Raw genomic sequence first — 18,501 nt, forward strand, 5'->3', positions numbered from 1 at the left:
GGTTCTTCTAGTACATACATACATACATATAGATAAAAAGACAAGCCCATCAAGATATGTGATCTTGTTGCAAGTCTCATGCAGCTTATTTTGACTGCCAGTAAAATGTCCTTCTCCTACAGGCACGCAGCATATTGCTCCTTTCGAGACGGCTGCACACAAAAGAAAGACTCTTGCAGGGTGCTTGAACGGACTCGTCGCCGGTTCAATACTGTAGCGAATTCAGGAGCATCCGGGAAGCGAACCCGGGTCGCCAGTGAGTCAACTAAAGGGTCCGACCCGGATCCGCTTCCCGGCTGCCGCTGAACATCGCTACATTGGTGTCAGCGGTGGGACGGTGAGGCCGCGACGCCGCGAGGGAGTCGATATGCTGAAGTATTCTCCATATGACCTCCTCCTGCATGCTCTCCATATGACCTCCTCCTGCATGCTCTCCGTATGACCTCCTCCTGCATGCTCTCCATATGACCTCCTCCTGCATGCTCTCCATATGACCTCTCCTGCATGCTCTCCATATGACCTCCTCCTGCATGCTCTCCATATGACCTCCTCCTGCATGCTCTCCATATGACCTCCTCCTGCATGCTCTCCATATGACCTCCTCCTGCATGCTCTCCGTATGACCTCCTCCTGCATGCTCTCCATATGACCTCCTCCTGCATGCTCTCCATGTGACCTCCTCCTGCATGCTCTCCATATGACCTCCTCCTGCATGCTCTCCATATGACCTCCTCCTGCATGCTCTCCATATGACCTCCTCCTGCATGCTCTCCATATGACCTCCTCCTGCATGCTCTCCATATGACCTCCTCCTGCATGCTCTCCATATGACCTCCTCCTGCATGCTCTCCATATGACCTCCTCCTGCATGCTCTCCATGTGACCTCCTCCTGCATGCTCTCCATATGACCTCCTCCTGCATGCTCTCCATATGACCTCCTCCTGCATGCTCTCCATATGACCTCCTCCTGCATGCTCTCCATATGACCTCCTCCTGCATGCTCTCCATATGACCTCCTCCTGCATGCTCTCCATATGACCTCCTCCTGCATGCTCTCCGTATGACCTCCTCCTGCATGCTCTCCATATGACCTCCTCCTGCATGCTCTCCATATGACCTCCTCCTGCATGCTCTCCGTATGACGTCCTCCTGCATGCTCTCCATATGACCTCCTCCATGCTCTCCGTAGGACCTCCACCTCCGTGTTCTCCAGAGGACCTCCTCCTCCAAGTTCTCCACAGGACGTCCTCCTCCATGTCTCCAGAGGTAGTGTGACGACCAGGGATGACTAGCCTCGCTAGCCCTTGCTAACGGGTCGGACCCTTTAGCTGACCGGTTAGCGCCGTCGCCCGTGGCGCGGGCGACCCGGGTTCGAGTCCCGGCCGCTCCCTGAATCGGCCGCGTTGGTGTGTCACGCCTCCGGGCGCACGCGCGCCCTACGGCCTCCCGGTCCCGCCGTCCCACCTCCGGGTTTCTGGAAACCCACCTTCTCCACTTCTACACCTGCGTGACTGACACCACAATAAACCTGACTTGACTAGTGTGTCGGAGACCACATTTGGTTGCAGCCACAAACAACAGCTGAATCCCCCCCCACCCCACCTCACCCCACCCCCAGAGGAGATGGGATTTGAGCAGATGTGCCCGGTGAGAGCGGGCTATCTCTCTCTCTCTCCCCGAATCTGGAATTGGTTCAGAATCTGCTTCCGCCATCTGCCTGGCTCGTGGCAAAGGTCGTGCTGGAAATATGTCCGAGATCCGCCGGCGACTCCTGGACGCGCGCCTGCCGTCACGTCCGAGCGTGTGTGTGTGTGTGCGTGTGTGTGTGTGTGTGTGTCGGTGCCGTCCGCGAGACAAGAGACAGACGGATGAGGTTGATCATTTCCTGACCCGACAGCCAGGTGGCGCAAATGAGTTCCTCATGAATATGAAGGAGGGCCGTGTGACCGCCCACAAAACCGATTCTGGCACAAGTGACATCCGGAGTGTTTTTAACTTCTCTCCCCCCCCCCCCGTTGTATTTTTGCCAGGGTAACAACTCCATTGGGTGGGCGGTCCGAGGAATGGACAGACTGAGGAATGGACAGACCGAGGAATGGACAGACCGAGGAATGGACAGACCGAGGAAAGGACAGACCGAGGAATGGACAGACCGAGGAAAGGACAGACCGAGGAATGGACAGACCGAGGAATGGACAGACCGAGGAATGGACAGACCGAGGAATGGACAGACCGAGGAAAGGACAGACCGAGGAATGGACAGACCGAGGAATGGACAGACTGAGGAAAGGACAGACTGAGGAAAGGACAGACCGAGGAAAGGACAGACTGAGGAAAGGACAGACCGAGGAATGGACAGACCGAGGAATGGACAGACCGAGGAATGGACAGACCGAGGAAAGGACAGACCGAGGAATGGACAGACTGAGGAAAGGACAGACTGAGGAATGGACAGACTGAGGAATGGACAGACTGAGGAAAGGACAGACCGAGGAATGGACAGACCGAGGAATGGACAGACTGAGGAAAGGACAGACTGAGGAAAGGACAGACTGAGGAAAGGACAGACCGAGGAAAGGACAGACTGAGGAAAGGACAGACCGAGGAATGGACAGACTGAGGAAAGGACAGACTGAGGAAAGGACAGACCGAGGAAAGGACAGACCGAGGAATGGACAGACTGAGGAATGGACAGACCGAGGAAAGGACAGACCGAGGAATGGACAGACCGAGGAGAGGACAGACCGAGGAATGGACAGACCGAGGAATGGACAGACCGAGGAATGGACAGACTGAGGAAAGGACAGACCGAGGAAAGGACAGACCGAGGAATGGACAGACCGAGGAATGGACACTGAGGAATGGACAGACTGAGGAATGGACAGACCGAGGAATGGACAGACCGAGGAATGGACAGACCGAGGAATGGACAGACCGAGCTGAGCTGGGCTCTGCTTCCTGCAGGCGAACGCCTTTCAAAAGAGGCTTTAACTTGCCAACGGTTCACATCAACTGCCAAAGCAGAACCCGTCCTGTTGTCACCCAGCGTGCCGTCTGCTCCGTCACCCACCTCTGCTCTGCCTCCGTCCTCCTCCGTGTTCTCCATATGACCTCCTCCTGCATGCTCTCCATATGACCTCCTCCTCCGTGCTCTCCATCAGACCTGCTAATCCGTGTTCTCCATAGGACCTCCTCCCTCCGTGCTCTCCATATGACCTCCTCCTCCGTGCTCTCCATATGACCTCCTCCTCCGTGCTCTCCATATGACCTCCTCCTCCGTGCTCTCCATATGACCTCCTCCTCCGTGCTCTCCGTAGGACCTCCACCTCCGTGCTCTCCGTAGGACCTCCACCTCCGTGTTCTCCAGAGGGCCTCCTCCCTCCATGTTCTCCATAGGACCTCCTCCTCCATGTTCTCCATCAGACCTGCTAATCCGTGTTCTCCACAGGACCTCCTGCTCCGTGTTCTCCATCAGACCTGCTAATCCGTGTTCTCCACAGGACCTCCTCCTCCGTGTTCTCCACAGGACCTCCTTCTCCGTGTTCTCCATACAATCTCCTCCTCCGTGTTCTCTGTACAACCCCCTCTGCCATGTACTCCATACGACCTCCCCTGCCGTGTTCTCCGTACGACCTCCTCCTCCGTGTTCTCCGTACGACCTCCTCCTCTTCCGTGTCCTCCATACGACCTCCCCTGCCGTGTTCTCCGTACGACCTCCTCCTCTGTGTTCTCCATACAACTTCCTCCGCCGTGTTCTCCATACGACCTCCCCTGCCATGTACTCCATACGACCTCCCCTGCCATGTACTCCATACGACCTCCCCTGCCGTGTTCTCCGTACGACCTCCTCCTCCGCGTTCTCCGTACGACCTCCTCCTCTTCCGTGTCCTCCACAGGACCTCGGCTGTGTTGGTGCTCCCTTCTGTAAGTGAGGAATTTCTCTGGTCCATTTTGACAGAACAAGGAAGACAAATCTTAAGTACTTCCCATCAAATGTACCAAATCCGTCCACAGACGGCGTTCCAGAAAACTAGCGGAAGCTGCTTTGGATCTGGAATGGTTGGTAACCTCCGGCTTGGCAGACTGTCAACATTTAATCGGCTCATCACATACCCTGCAACTAGACACACACACACACTGGAAAACCTGTTCTAGACTTATAGCTATGATGGTATTTGTCGTCGTTATATTGAGCGAACGGATGAATGAGCCAAAACCTGACTTCCATCCAAATCTCCACTTCCTGCTCCAATCAGAATACAGAGACTTCGCGGACTAGGGGGTCGTGTTCTGTCTGTCATGGCACGGCACAGGCCTGGTTTGCCCGGGTGGAGGGGTGGATGGTGTTTGGGGGTTCGACAGGACGCCGTCAGCAGCCGGGCATGGCAGCTGAAGGGTGCCAGCTCTGGGGCGGGGGCAAGAGAGGGTAACGAGGGCCCGCGGTCTGGACGCCCGCCCGATAATCCGGGTAAGGAAATCCCAGAAAGCTGGAATCGGTTCATCCGGAACCGAGGTCTCATCGCTCATCCGAGCGACCTCTTCGGTCTCAGCTGGCTGCAGGTATCCCCGCCCTCATAAACGAGACAGCCGCATAACGACCCAAACCAACGATCAGTTTCATATGCAAATTACCATGACCATTAACTCGAGTTATAATGGCCATGTGGCCATGTGCACTATTAACAGAGGACTGGGGAATGGCTCCAATCACATCGTTGTAAGATGGTGACAGATGTACTCTTGCGCCCCTCCCCCCCCCCTCCCCACTCCCTTGGCTCAGGGATGGTCATTCCCGCTCCACCCCCTCTGCCGTAAACTGTGTAAATTAGGGCTTGTGGTTAGACAGACCACACCAGGCCGTGTGTCCTGTGCAGCAACCAACCAGGAGGAATCAGCGTGCATCAGCGTTGGAAGGCCGCCCATCACCTGACAACCGCCGAAACCCACGAACGCCACGAGAACACACAGGGACGTACGTTTGAGAGCCGCTGATGTGCCGCCGCGGGGGTAACGCTGAATACTGCAGTGCGGAAGGGCACTTTCGCAGCCCCCGCTTCAGCCCTCGCCACGGCCCACAGTCAGGAAACGGATATTCCCGCCCCACCTAGGCGGCTCCTTTCCGAGCGAAACAGGGAGTTTGTCCTCCAATCTCCTCAAATATTTCAAGTTTTCCGTTCCCGACACGGCGCGAGAGCCTTCTCGGAAGATGTGATATGGCCTTTATCCGCTCCGCTGCACCACGTCACCCAACGCCGCCCTCCACAAACAGGCGCCGCGACTGTTTCGGCGCGAGGAGAAGGAATCTAATCGACTGGCTGGGTGGAAGGGGAGGAACGTCTCCTCCGGCTTATTCCCCCCCCCAAAAATCCCATGACGCCCATTTTTTCCCCCGAGCGCTCGCGTAACACCGAGTTTATATATAAAATCCCTCCGTTATACGCTGGGACACATCCATCCGCTTTCCTTCTCGGGGTCGAGTAAGGGGGATGGGGGGGTGGGGTGGGGGGGGGTGGAGCGGTGGGCTATCGACCCCGTGAGTCTCTCGTTACAGGACGGTCCGTTTAACCGCAAGCCCTTGTTTACACAGTCCCCCCCCCCTCTTTCTCCCCCTCCCCCTCCTCTCGCTCTCCCCCCCTTGCTCTCTCTCTGCCCCCCCCCACCCCACCCCCCCCCCCCTAAGCTTGATAGAGAGAAATCAGTGGGACCCTCATTATCCTCTTTTGCGCTCGCCCCGGGAGCTGGCACGCTTCATCTGCCACGCCAGCTGCCGGTCCACCCCTCCACCTGGCCGCCCCCGCTCCCACCGAGACAAACCGGGCTGCTGTCGCGCCACGACAGAAAGACAACTTTCATATACGCCACCCCCCCCCCCCATTTCCCGACTGCCCTTCACCAGCACCACCAGCAGCTCCTCCATCACCGCAGTCGGTCCCCATTCAGCTGTAAAATGAATTGGGCTCCGCCGTGCGCCAGCACTCAGCCCGGCTAACAATCGAAACTGACCGTTGGGCCGCAATTGCCCCGGCCCTCCCGTCGGGTTGTCATTACCTCCATCGAGGGAGGCTTACTCGCCGAATTGAGTCTCACTCGGTGGTTTAGGGCTCAACGGTCTAATCCAGAAACGGAGTGTAAAGGGGCCCGCGCTGCCGAGACGACCCACGCACCGCTGCCTTTCGTGTAGTCGCGTTCGGTTTTACTGGTCTTATTACGGGTACGTGAAATATGACTCAGCAGGTCGCCCTCACGGAGGACGTCAGGGCTACAAAACAGGCTTATAAGAGGAGGAAGGTAAGCACGAGTGAGGGGGTATAATTGACACGTGGGAGTAACGGGTCGTTTCTCATACGGAAGACAAACAGCCGATTAAGGCCGACCGGAGAAGTAACGTACGTAATAATGTGACCTTTGGGTTTCCACTCCAGCTTTTCATGGACGGTGAGGAAGCGCAGCACCAAGCGGGAGGCGGTGACGGAGAACCTACCTCAACAAACAGCTACTACGCCTCTACTGGACGCCCGGTCTGGGATTTATTTGACAGCGTAAGACTGACTCTGCCAATCTTAGCTGGAAATACCGGCTTATTTTACTTCCAGCTTTACAACCGTCACCAATGGAAATGAGCAAAAAAACAACATTAGAAACACAGACTCGGCCTCCGGGTGGCGTGGCGGGCTGTTCCGTTGCCTACCAACACGGGGATCGCCAGTTCGAATCCCCGTGTTACCTCCGGCTTGGTCGGGCGTCCCTACAGACACATTTGGCCGGATGTGGGTATGTGTCCTGGTCGCTGCACCAGCGCCTCCTCTGGTCGGTCGAGGCGCCTGTTCGGGGGGGAGGGGGAACTGGGGGGGGAATAGCGTGATCTGCCCACGCGCTACGCCCCCCCCTGGTGAAACTCCTCACTGTCAGGTGAAAAGCAGCGGCTGGCGACTCCACATGTATGGGAGGAGGCATGTGGTAGTCTGCAGCCCTCCCCGGATCGGCAGAGGGGGGCGGAGCAGCGGCCAGGACGGCTCGCGAAGAGTGGGGTAATTGGCTGGCTACAATTGAGGAGAAAAGGGGAGGGGGGGGAAAGGAATTAGGGGGGTTTAACCCCGGCAGAGAGACAATGCAGAAGCAATGCCTCCATGCTGCCCATATCCAATACATGTCATTACATGCCTCGGTTTTCCAAGAAACGGTGAAATCCGGCGGCACGGTGGCGCGGCGGTTAGCGCGGTCGCCTCACAGCAAGAAGGTCCAGGGTTCGAGCCCAGGGGGTAGTCCAACCTTGGGGGTCGTCCCGGGTCGCCCTCTGTGTGGAGTTTGCATGTTCTCCCCGTGTCTGCGTGGGTTTCCTCCGGGGGCCCCGGTTTCCTCCCACAGTCCAAAGACATGTAGGTCAGGTGACTCGGCCCTGTGATGGCCTGGCGGCCTGTCCGGGGCGTCGCCCCGCCCGCCGCCCAATGACTGCCGGGATAGGCTCCAGCATCCCCGCGACCCTGAGAGCAGGATAAGTGGTTCAGAGAATGGATGAATGGTGAAGTCTGGGGATCAATAAGATGTTCTTCACAGCAGCAAGTCCTCCTTGTGAGGAACAAAGGAGCGATAATCAATACACTAAAAAAAAGAAAAGAGAAAAAGCCCTCTTAGCGGTTATCCGAATAAATTAGCTCCTACATGGGGGGAAGCCTCGAGGGGGTTAGCTCGGCGTTGCGTGTTGACGGCCCGGCGGGGACCACGGGCCGCGGGCGTGAGCGAGAGGCCCGGTCAACGGGGGGCATCATCAGTATCCGCCGCTGCCGGTGAAGGATAGAGGTGTCAGGCCGGGGGGAAAAGCGAGCCGCAATTGCTCTTCGGGGAGAGTTAATTGCCCCCCTGACATCATATCAATAAATATTTTTGAGGGGAAAAGAACAAGAGGCACCTGCGGGGGAAACACGGAGAGCCGACTAACCGCCAGCTGCCAGCTTAAACTGGCCGGGGAAACGCAGAAACACGACGAATCCCGCCGCCGAAGAGGAGACACGCTTGTGCTTTAGTTTCACCTTCACCATCCTGGTGCTGCCGCGTAAAAGAGCCGCAACCCTGGCAAGAGCTTTCCGAAACGAGGCATCGACGGTCTACACCTCATTCAGACCTCCCGAACAGGAGCCTTGACCGAACAGAGGAGGCGCTAGTGCAGCGACCAGGACACACACCCATATCCGGCTTCCCACCCGCAGACACGGCCAGTTGAGTCTGTCGGGCTCCGGTTTCCTCCGTCAGTCCAAAGACATGTAAGTTAGGTGAATCAACCGTACTAAGTTGTCCCTCGGTATGAGAGTGTGTGTGTGTGTGTGTGTGTGTGTGTGTGTGGGCCCTGTGATGGCCTGGCGGCCTGTCCAGGGTGTCTCCCCGCCTGCCGCCCAATGACTGCCGGGATGCGATATTATGAACCCTACATAGCCCTCGCCAAAATCCCGTACCCTGTCCCAAATCTCGCGAACGGACGCCGGATTTCCGCTGCGTTGCTAAGGAAACAATCAACTATCAACTCGGTGCGAAGCAAAGCTAACGTTAGCTACCCTCAATTTTGTAATTTTGTATTTTTCGCAATTTTGGACAGCTGGCTGCTTTTGTAATTTTGGACTGCTGGCTGTCAACAACAGAACGGAGGTAAGGGGTGAAGTATCCTATGCTCAAACGTGGAGCAAGCAAAGATTGAGTTAAAAACGTTAATGTTGATTGTGGATAACTTAGACAGGTTAAATTGTGGGTGTACAGCGTTTCCTTGATGAGCGCTAACCCCATAACAACATATTTTCGCGTTGCTACGGTGGCGCACACGTGACAAAGCCAGAAACGGGATTTTGGCGAGGCCTATGTAGGGTTCATAATATCGCTGCCGGGATAGGCTCCAGCATCCCCGTGACCCTGAGAGCAGGGTAAGCGGTTCAGATAATGGATGGATGGATGGGACGCCCAACCAAGCCGGAGGTAACACGGGGGATTCGAACCGGTGACCCCTGTCTTGGTAGGCAACGGAATAGACCGCCACGCCGCCTGGATGCACAACATCTCTGGACTTGTTGACAAATGTATCCAGCCGTTCTTTTGGTGACTTCTGAAATTCTTCCCTCTTCTAGTTTGTTTTCCCTTTTCTCTGTTTAAAAAAGTCGTTCGCGGCCTCGTGCAGCCGATAGTCTCCCCCCTTCTCCTTCTTCCTCGGTGACGAGCGAGATGGGGCACGCGCTACGTAACGACGCGATATCGAAAAGGAAAAAACCTGAATAATTTGTTAATTTTTTTCTTTCATGCGACCTTGACCACGTGTAAGGGTTGCATGTTGTGTGCTGGTACAGGCCTAAGGGAATGTGTACCCACGTCACCCCCGTTCCCTCATACTGTAACGTGCATGGATAAGTAGACACGCTGGCCGCTGGCTGGCGGGTCTGACCCTTTAGTCTAGCGGTTAGCGACGCCTCCTGCGGTGCGGGCGATACGGGTTCGCGTCCCGGCCGCGGCAGATCCCGTGGTCGCGTTGTCCCCCCGAATTCACTACAATATATCTTGTTGCACAGTTCGTATAAAGTTCGTAGATTTCCACTCGTTTAAACCGCAAACCAGGGCTGCCCGACTCCTGGCTGCAGGTATTTGTTGCAACCATGCACTGCACCACCTGATTTACCTTGGCCCAAGGAGGGAAAGGGATGAGTTAAATCAGGTGGTGTAGTGCATGGTTGCAATACCTGCAGACACTGCGGCCCTCGAGGCCCTGGATTTGGGCACCCCCCCCCCCCCCCCGTCGTCAACAACCTTGTTTTAAAGACGAATTTCTCCTTCAGCCCAATGCTGAAGGTGACGAAGTCAAGCGGCAGGGACTACTCACAGGAGGGGGGTGGGAGAAACCGCTCGAACGTGCCGAACAGGATCGCCGATGATGCCGCTCCTGCGGCAGCCGTCGACCATGTCCTTGCGTCTCGACAGGCGACCCCAACTCGCACAACTCCGTTTCGCAGCCACTAACCTTTTGGTGGCGTTGTCACAACCAAACAGCAACTTCTCATCCACGCTGGAACTTCCACCGCCATGTTCTTCTTCCCCTCGTCGTCACCGAAGTCCCGCCCTCTGCCGCCGCTCCTCTCCTTCCAATAGGCCCACGGTTCCTGACAGTCACTTGATCGGCCAAAGAAGTGCCCATCCGTCACCAGAGGCAGTTCAACCCTCTACAGGCCAGTCAGTCCCACGTGGCTCTCCGCGCATGCGTAACGGAACTGACACGCGGGAATGTCATTTTAGAAGCACGCTGGGTCAAGAACGGCCATACAAAAAATTATATATTCGGACAAAAAACCTGCAGGACTGCAGGCCAGGCACGAGGCCCTCGTGACGCAAGGCACAGCCCGTGTGATGGTTCTGATTACAGTACGCGTTAGGTGGAGGCAGGGAGGCTGCCCAGACAGGTCGCCAGTCCATCACAGCATCGAGACACACACACACACGCACACACGCACACACACACACACACACACACACACACACACACACACACACACACAAACGGCACCTGGACGGACAGCGGGTCCTGCTGATGTGGCCATTTTAATGGACCTACTCCTCTCGTCTTTCCTTTTTCATCCCTCTATCCTTTATCGACCCTTTCAGCCCTGGAACCCATCTGGTTACCTACCTTGCCAAAACTTTCAGGCAGCCCAGGAAATCGACTCCTGTATTTTCAGTGTGTGTCTGGTGTGTGGTGTGTGTCTGCGTGAGAGTCTATAAACGGCCAAGCTAAAGCACTTGGGGCCTTGATTCTTTTTGGGGATGATCGGGGGCACCGATAAAAAAAATAGCAGAACATTACAATTATGCATAATTAATTATGCATGAAGATGCAAAATATGCATTTTTCTAAAAATGGCTAAAAACCACCTTTCTCGGCATTTCAGGTGATTCTGGGCATCTTTGATTTTTTCACCTATATAAAAAAACATTTTCTGAGACAAAAATGTTTTGGCATTATGCGAAATACATGCATTTTTGCAAAAATGCACTTATGAGCCTCATTTTTTTTGGGAGGTGGTAGATATTGTTCCAGAGAGGACCAGAAAAATAGCAGAAAATTAAAATAATTGTGCATAATTATGCAAAATATGCATTTTCTAAAAATGGCTAAAAACCACTTTTCTCGGCATTTCAGATGATTCTGAGCATTTGGGGGAGAGGGGGGAGTTGGAGTGGGGGGGGGGATTTCGGGGTAGGGGGAAGGCGGTTAGCTGGCAGGGTGCAGAGGAGGGAGATTTAGACGGGCGGATAACCAAACCGCTACATTGTAGCGGGCTTCTTCTAGCGTATTTGATATTTTCAAATCACCACGATGTAGAAAAGGGAGGCTCTAAAGTAGGAGTGCTGGAGACCCGGTGGGTTTGGTTCAGTGTTGGTTTTAATGGTTCACCAAAACAGCTGCTCGCGTTGTCGGCAGTAGACCTAATACAAAGGTGAAAAAGAAAACAGACAAAAGAAATACAACAGGAACTTTACAACACTGACACACACACACACACACACACACACACACACACACACAGGGGTGCAGAGACGACCAGCCTTCCACCTCTCCGTCTCCCTCCGCCGAGTAGAAAAAGACAGCGGTCTCCTCTGAAACCGGAAGGGGAAGTCACATGACCAAAACTAGCGGACGGTCAAATTATGACCGGAAGTGAATAGTTGAAAGAAACAGGCGAGTCGCAGTCAGGTTGCATCTGAATACCCACAATGCAGCGGTGCTACATATCCACTATTCGTTTTAGTATGCTGGATTAACATGTTCACGGTACGGTCAAATCTAACGTACTAAAAATACCACGATGAGTACTACTCTTGTTTAACCTCAAAAATGTTCAAATACGAATCCTTTCCGGAAGAAAATGGCGACTTGCGCATATAGGTTGCGCAAGCCCTGCCCGTTTGTCGTCACTTCCGCTACTTGACAAGATGGCCGTAACCCAAGAAACGAAAAGACTTCTGCCAAAAGCCCGTTTATTTTTAAAAGACAGTTGTTCGACATTTGCCGTCTTTTGCAAAGACCAGCAAGACTTCGCCTGCTTTAACTCAACCCCATATACAAATTCCGTTTTTGCATTTGCTATCGATTAAAAAAAAAAGAAAAAAATGCACACACCCCCCCCCCCCAGCTCCCTACACGGTGTTACCCAGGCGTAGAAGAAGAATGGCCTGGGGAACAAGACGGAAGTGGTAAGCTCGTGTTCTAGTCGCTCTGGCAGATGCATCTGGCGCCCCCTCCCGTTCGGACGGATCTCCAGCCGACCTTGTCCAAGTCGGGCCACTCACAACCGTTCACCTAACGTGACGCGGGTTTTATGCGACGACTGTACAGAGGAGTCTCGTCAATAACCAAGATGGCTGCCTTGATGTGGAACGGCACGTTGAATCCGCTATCGCGACAGTATTAAACAAACTGGACGGTGTATTTTCACAAAAAGAATAAAAAAAACAACTGCACATAAAGCCTTTTTTATATATAAGAAAGATGTGTTTACCATACTTCCGATGGGATTCGGTGAAAGTTCACGTCACACGTTATGTTGCTCGGAATGGTTGTAGCAGTGGCGGATCTAGAGATTTTTTCCTGGGGTGGCAATACTGTGTCCCAGTCTGTGTCCCCTTTGCCACCCCGCAGATCCGCGCCTGTGAGGGGGATTCTAAATCGGCGACTTCTGTTTGAGATTAGTTTGGTGCGGGTCTAATTGACCTTCACCATGCATGTACATAAAATATACTTTAAAAACACATTATCTGATTTATAAATGGGGTGGCAAGACTGTGTCCCAGAGGTGGCTCCGCGCCTGGGTTGTAGGTATAGCAAATTGCGTACAGAGGCATTTTGTTCTGCACCCGTTGATAATCAAGTACGTTCCCGACCAACACCAGTTAGTGAGTGGACGCGATGCAGATTGTTTCAGTGTTCCCCAGGGAAGATGCCTTAGCTTCTCCGTCCGTGCATCAGCCCACCTGGCTCTATTCTTGCGCCACCTCCAACCTAGTTGCATTGGTCAAAATCGACGCTGACGTTTCCCCTCCAGTCAGGTCAGCCATTAATTCCTTAAAGGACTGAGATAATGATTAATACTTGAGAAAAAATGCGTTAGTTATGAATAAATAACTTGAACACTGATTCATTTGCAGAGGGAGAAGTCACAAGCGGCGCCAAAAAAAAAAATCCATCCCCTCCTCGCGCCGCAACATCGCTCATGGCGTATCCGGCGCTTTTCGCACGCCATCCGCTAGGGGCAGGTTTAAGTCCCATTCGCGAATTGGTCTGGTGATGTCACGCTAGAAGAAGAAGAAGAAGAAGACAGGCAGCGGTGACCATGAAGAAGTAACATGGCGGCTACTGAGCAGAGCAGCTGGCAGAACAGAAGAGCCTCACCGTCACACAGTGACTAACACGACTAACGACGTCGCAAGTTCAACCCCGTCTTGTCGTCTGGCGGCGGGGGGAAGGGACTCGGTTTGACTTTGGATCCGGATGGATGTGCAGCGACAAGAGGTGATCCTCAGGATCCTAACTTCAACACACCGAGACTCTTCTCGTTATTCGAAGTGAACGTACTGGCGGCGCTCCTTTCTGAAAGTCGGCGAGAGTTTTCAGAGCTCCCGAGTTTGAAAAATCTTCCCGAGTGTCAGCAGAATACCATGCTGCTCCAAAAGATCAGAAGACTCCTCTGTTGTCTTGCACAAACTGCAGAAGCCACGATTTACATCCCCCCCCCCACGTGCATCTGTCGAGCAATGCATGCCAAGAAAAAATAAAACCCAGAGAGATGCTGGGAGGAAGATGAGGCTGCTGGTGGTGGTGTTGAACAACATCCGCAGCACCACCAAATCCCCGGTGTGTGGCGGCGGGGGGGGGGGGTCGAAATGTGTTGCGTCACCCTGGATGAGCACCGGATGAGTCCTCGTTTGAAATGGGGCGTTCAAAGACGGGCACGGGGAGTCGTTTGGAAGGAGTCGTCACAGAAAGAATCGCGCACGCCTCCGAACGCTCCTCCTGCTGACGTCCCGGTGTTAACCCAAAATCTGTGACCCATCAGATTTTGTGACGCTGCTCTTAAAAGGCGCTGTTTCGCCCCCCCCCCCCCCCCCCCGGATGCTGAGCCTACCAACACACCAAGCCCACGTTTAAAATCAGACATCGCCAACTCTGGCTGAAATAGCGTGGATCTAAAAGAGGGTCATATAATCTGAGGGGTCGCGGATTTTTGTGGAACACCCACACTGCGCTCTCTTCCTTGGCGGCGTCGAGACACTTTCTGCGACGTTAAATAAATCCCCGATCAGGATAGGTGCGTTTTGTCTCAGAAGGTGACATCCAGAATTTGAGGAAATAAAATAAAAACAAAACAACGCCATCTTACGGAGCCCGGGAAGGGCACATGGAGGAAATAAAAATCCAAAAAAAGTAAAAGTACCTCTTTTTTTGGGGAGGGGGGCAATGTCATCTTGTACAAAAATGATATTTAAAGCACAAACTGAAATGAGTGACACTGTTTTGAAATTAAAGCCAAGATCTTTTGCAGACAACATGACACCCTTACAAAATGAAGTGCTTATAATCTTTTGCAGACAAAATGATGACACCCTTACAAAACGAACTGCTTATATTTCAAGATATTGAACAATGAACATCATGGTTTTGTTATGTTAATTCTTTTTCCCCCATCTGGTTCATGTTTCCAAAGGTGTCTATGTAACGTTTCAGAACGGTGCTCTTGGTAAGCTACACAACCTGAAGAAATGGCGTCACGGCGGGGCCCTGAATGGTGCTGAACCAGTTTGTGTCCTCGACAAACGTGGAGAGAGAGCCCTAATCTGACATCAGACTACCATCACCAACATAGCAAAACATGTCAACGCCAAGTCCTTTTCAGAAAGGACGAGAAAAAATTACAATCATTATTCTGTACATGACGAGGCTATACAAAAGAGTTCACCCTGTCAGCGCGTTACTGTACACTCCGCTGTGCGCCTCTGCAAGTGGAGGGCAGAAAAACAAAACGAGAAAAAAACAAAGGCAAAAGGGAAGATCCCTCTTTTCAGATGTCTGAAACAGTCCCATCGTACGGTTCACCCTTCATCAGAGCTGGGACTTGGATGCGGGGAATCGATGGCGTGTAGGCCGGTCGCAGTGAGCAAAGGCCATCGTGGGAGGACGGTGACCTTTTTGAGGGAAGTCCCACAAAATATTACAGGGGAGAAAAAATGGTGACACCGTGGATTTTCAATAACAGCTTGCAAACATGTGCACACAGACACACACACACACACAAAGTAACCAATCAAAACACAGCATTAACGTGTCAAGTCTTCCCTTGTTTTGCTTTAAATGGCCATTTTTTTGAGGGGGGGGGTTGCATGTATTCCACTTGTTATATTTGGGGTGACAGACCATTCATAAGCTCTGAGAATTAGCTTGTGATCGCAGATAGAGCACCCACACCCAACAGCTGTGTGAAGCGAGGCTCCCGCCTGATATTAGTCACATTTAACCCCCCCGCCATACAGAACCCACTCCATTTTCCAACCTTATCTCCTCCGTGGAGATAAGACCTGTGTTTATGGGGCCAGGGGGTAAATACACTGGTATCTAATGGCACAAAGTAGAACATGATCCCTATTGTGTGTGCGTGTGCATGTGTGTACACAATTGGGACCATCTTGTTGTGAAGCACAGAGTTGTGCACAGAGAGCTGTGAGATAAGCATTAAAACGGAGCAAAGTTCTGATTTCTGCTGCGAGTCTTTTTCGTCCGAGTCCAACGAGTCTTTTCTGCGAGTCCTGCGAACGAGTCCTCCAGAGGAATCTGTTATCAAAGCAGCAGCTGGTGACACCAGTCAGGACCGACACCGGGCTAAACAATACAATGACAGATGCACTTCTACTTACCACAGGCTAAACAGAACACCATCCACAGTATGCATGTGTGTGTGTGTGTGTGTGTCTATAGTATGTGTGGGTTGTGTATGCATGGGAGTTTGCTATGAATCAGACCCTAGCCGAGGAAAAACAAAAAACACACTACTTCAGTAATATCCTTCAAGACCTTCTCTCTAACAACATGGAAAGACTGCAGATGGTGGAAAGTAGGTAGTCGTGATTTTTTTTGTGGGGGGGGGGAGGGGGAGTCTTAAGCTTCCCAACACTGGGAGAGGAGAGAAAAAGTGTTTAACAGGAGTGTGTGTGTGTGTGTGTGTGTGTGTTTCTTTTGAAGTACTTTCAGCCATTTTATGTTGGCCGTCCTCCAAATTTAACAAAAAAGGAAGCAATTACATAAAACAATTCCCAGTTTAGAGTTCGCTGGTTAATTATCTCTACTGCCTCATGTCTTGCTCGCTTCCTCCATCTCTCTCGTGTCTCTCGCTCACTTGCACTCTGCAGTTTCCTTGATTACCCATGACGTCTGTATAGTCCCCATCAAAGTCAGCATGGTCCTGACCCAGGGACGGGTGGGTCCAAAAGGGGGTGGAGTTCAGTGTGTGTGTGGATGTGTTGAAGGTGGGGGCGTGGGGGGTTGTTGGTGTCCAAGGCCCCCCCGCCGCCCCTTGCCCACGCTCCTCAGCCACAGGAGATGACAGTGAAGCGTTTGGAGATGCAGGACATGTTGTGCAGCACGATGCCCAGGAGGAAGAGCAGCACGCATGCCACCAGGATCACTGTGCACACGCCCGACCACGTGGAGCCCTTCCCCCCGCCTCCCACCGGGCCTGTGCCTCTCCTCTCCACGTCCCCCGCTTCCAGGCCCACGCCTACACCCTCCAGACCCACGCCCAGATCCAGGGGTTGCTGCTCGGGCACGGCCACCACCGCCACGCCCTTCTGCTGGCCACTGCTGCCTGGCAGGAAGCGGCAGCCCAGCTCCCCAGGAAGCCCCAGCGCGCGCTCCTTGGCCACGGGCAGGGGCAGCATGTAGCAGCCGTTGCTGGGCAGACGGATGAAGACAGGCGTGTGCTCGGAGGCGTGCGGGATGGCGATCACGGTGATGATATCCGGGTCATCGGGGAGCTGGGAGACGGAGAGGCCCGCCGGCAGCTTGGTGACGCCACGGCACCAGGGGCAGCGGATCTCCTTCTGGCTGCTGCGCATCTGCGTCAAGCACACCGAGCAGCACGTGTGCCGGCAGTCCAGCAGTTTGGGCCGGCGCCGCGGGCTGTAGTAGTTGAAACAGATCTGACACTCCAGGATGGAGTCCTGGGACAGGGTCTCCATTTCGGCGACACGTGGAGGTAACTTTGTCGAGCTCGGTTACAGTTCCACCAAAACGGGAATATTAGAAGGTATCAGTAGGGCGACCAGATGCAAACAAGTCCAGATGCAGGACAAACAGCAAGACGGACAGATCTACAACGTCCACGCTGTATAGATTATATATGCTCAACGATACAGAACTTTGCTAGAACGTGTATCGGGCTTAGACAAGACACATTTACATCCCGTCTGCACTCCTGCCCATTACTGGTGCACGTCAGTATATGATGTGCATGAACAACAGATTACAGAAGAAAGCCCTCTCGGCACCATAGGCATGACCCACAAGCAGTCTTCACCTACGTGCCTTGTTGGGGCCTTGTATTTTGACTGAAGGGTGTGCGAACTTAGGACCAGTCAGACTCTGTGATCTGAGAGAGAGACGTCTCAACAGAGAATACCGGAGATTATTACGAGATGGCAGTCAAGATGGGTCATTGGTTATACGAATGGTTAAATGGAGAAATGTGTACTTTTTTTGTTGTTTTAAATTTCACTTCAAAATACAGGCTGTCATCTCAGCATGTGGGGCGCATGGCGAAGGTTCAAAATCCGGTGCGGCGCGATGTAAAGCCGGACGCCTGGTCAGCCGCGATATCAGCAGCTCCTTAACAGCGGAGGAGTCCGATAAAGATCCACAAGGCGTTTTTAATCCTTCAGGTAAGGAGGCACGGTCCACAGCTTCAGCGATGTCACGGTCCGTCTGTGGTCACACAGTGGTTCATCTGTAAGAGAGCAGAGGAGATGTGCTGTTAGACCTGGACACCGGCAGGCAGGCAGGCAGACAGACAGACAGACAGACAGAAAGACAGACGGGTAAACACAGGCTGCCACATGCAACGCTTGTCTGAGAGGTAATCTCACACAGCCTGGTGTTACGGCAAGTGTGTGTGGTGTGTGTGCAGGACTGACTCATCCATTAAGGTGTATACTATTCAGAAGAGAGCCGATCAAAAAGCTGCAAAATCAGCAGGGACACACTGGTCTGTCTATCTGTCTGTCTGTCTTACTCGCACCACTGTCGCACTTTCTCTGCAGAGGACAGAGGAGGGAGATCTACTCATCTATCATCTATCCATAATTCTATCGTTCCATCTTTCCGTCTATCGCTATCTGTCCCACTATTTGTCTCAGTATTCCTATCTCACTCACCCTCCCTACCCATCTCTCCCGTCTGTCTGTCTCTCTCCCCATCTGTCTGTTTCTCTCACTCC

General features: G+C 53.2%; 1 protein-coding gene across 1 annotated transcript; it reads right to left on the reverse strand.

Moving 5' to 3' along the window:
* Nucleotides 1–16,230: 16,230 nt before the first annotated feature.
* Nucleotides 16,231–18,005, reverse strand: rnf152 (ring finger protein 152). Its single transcript, XM_056299622.1, has one exon. The coding sequence runs from the start codon at nt 17,246–17,248 to the stop codon at nt 16,598–16,600; it is 651 nt and encodes a 216-aa protein (XP_056155597.1). The 5' UTR covers nt 17,249–18,005; the 3' UTR covers nt 16,231–16,597.
* Between the last annotated feature and the right edge of the window lie 496 nt (nt 18,006–18,501).

This window comes from Lampris incognitus, chromosome 19, assembly GCF_029633865.1.
Source record: "Lampris incognitus isolate fLamInc1 chromosome 19, fLamInc1.hap2, whole genome shotgun sequence".
NCBI classification, from domain to species: Eukaryota; Metazoa; Chordata; class Actinopteri; order Lampriformes; family Lampridae; genus Lampris; species Lampris incognitus.

Bases quoted from the DNA above. Each gene is read 5' to 3' on its own strand.
- rnf152 (XM_056299622.1), bottom strand. From the start codon at position 17,248: ATGGAGACCCTGTCCCAGGACTCCATCCTGGAGTGTCAGATCTGTTTC.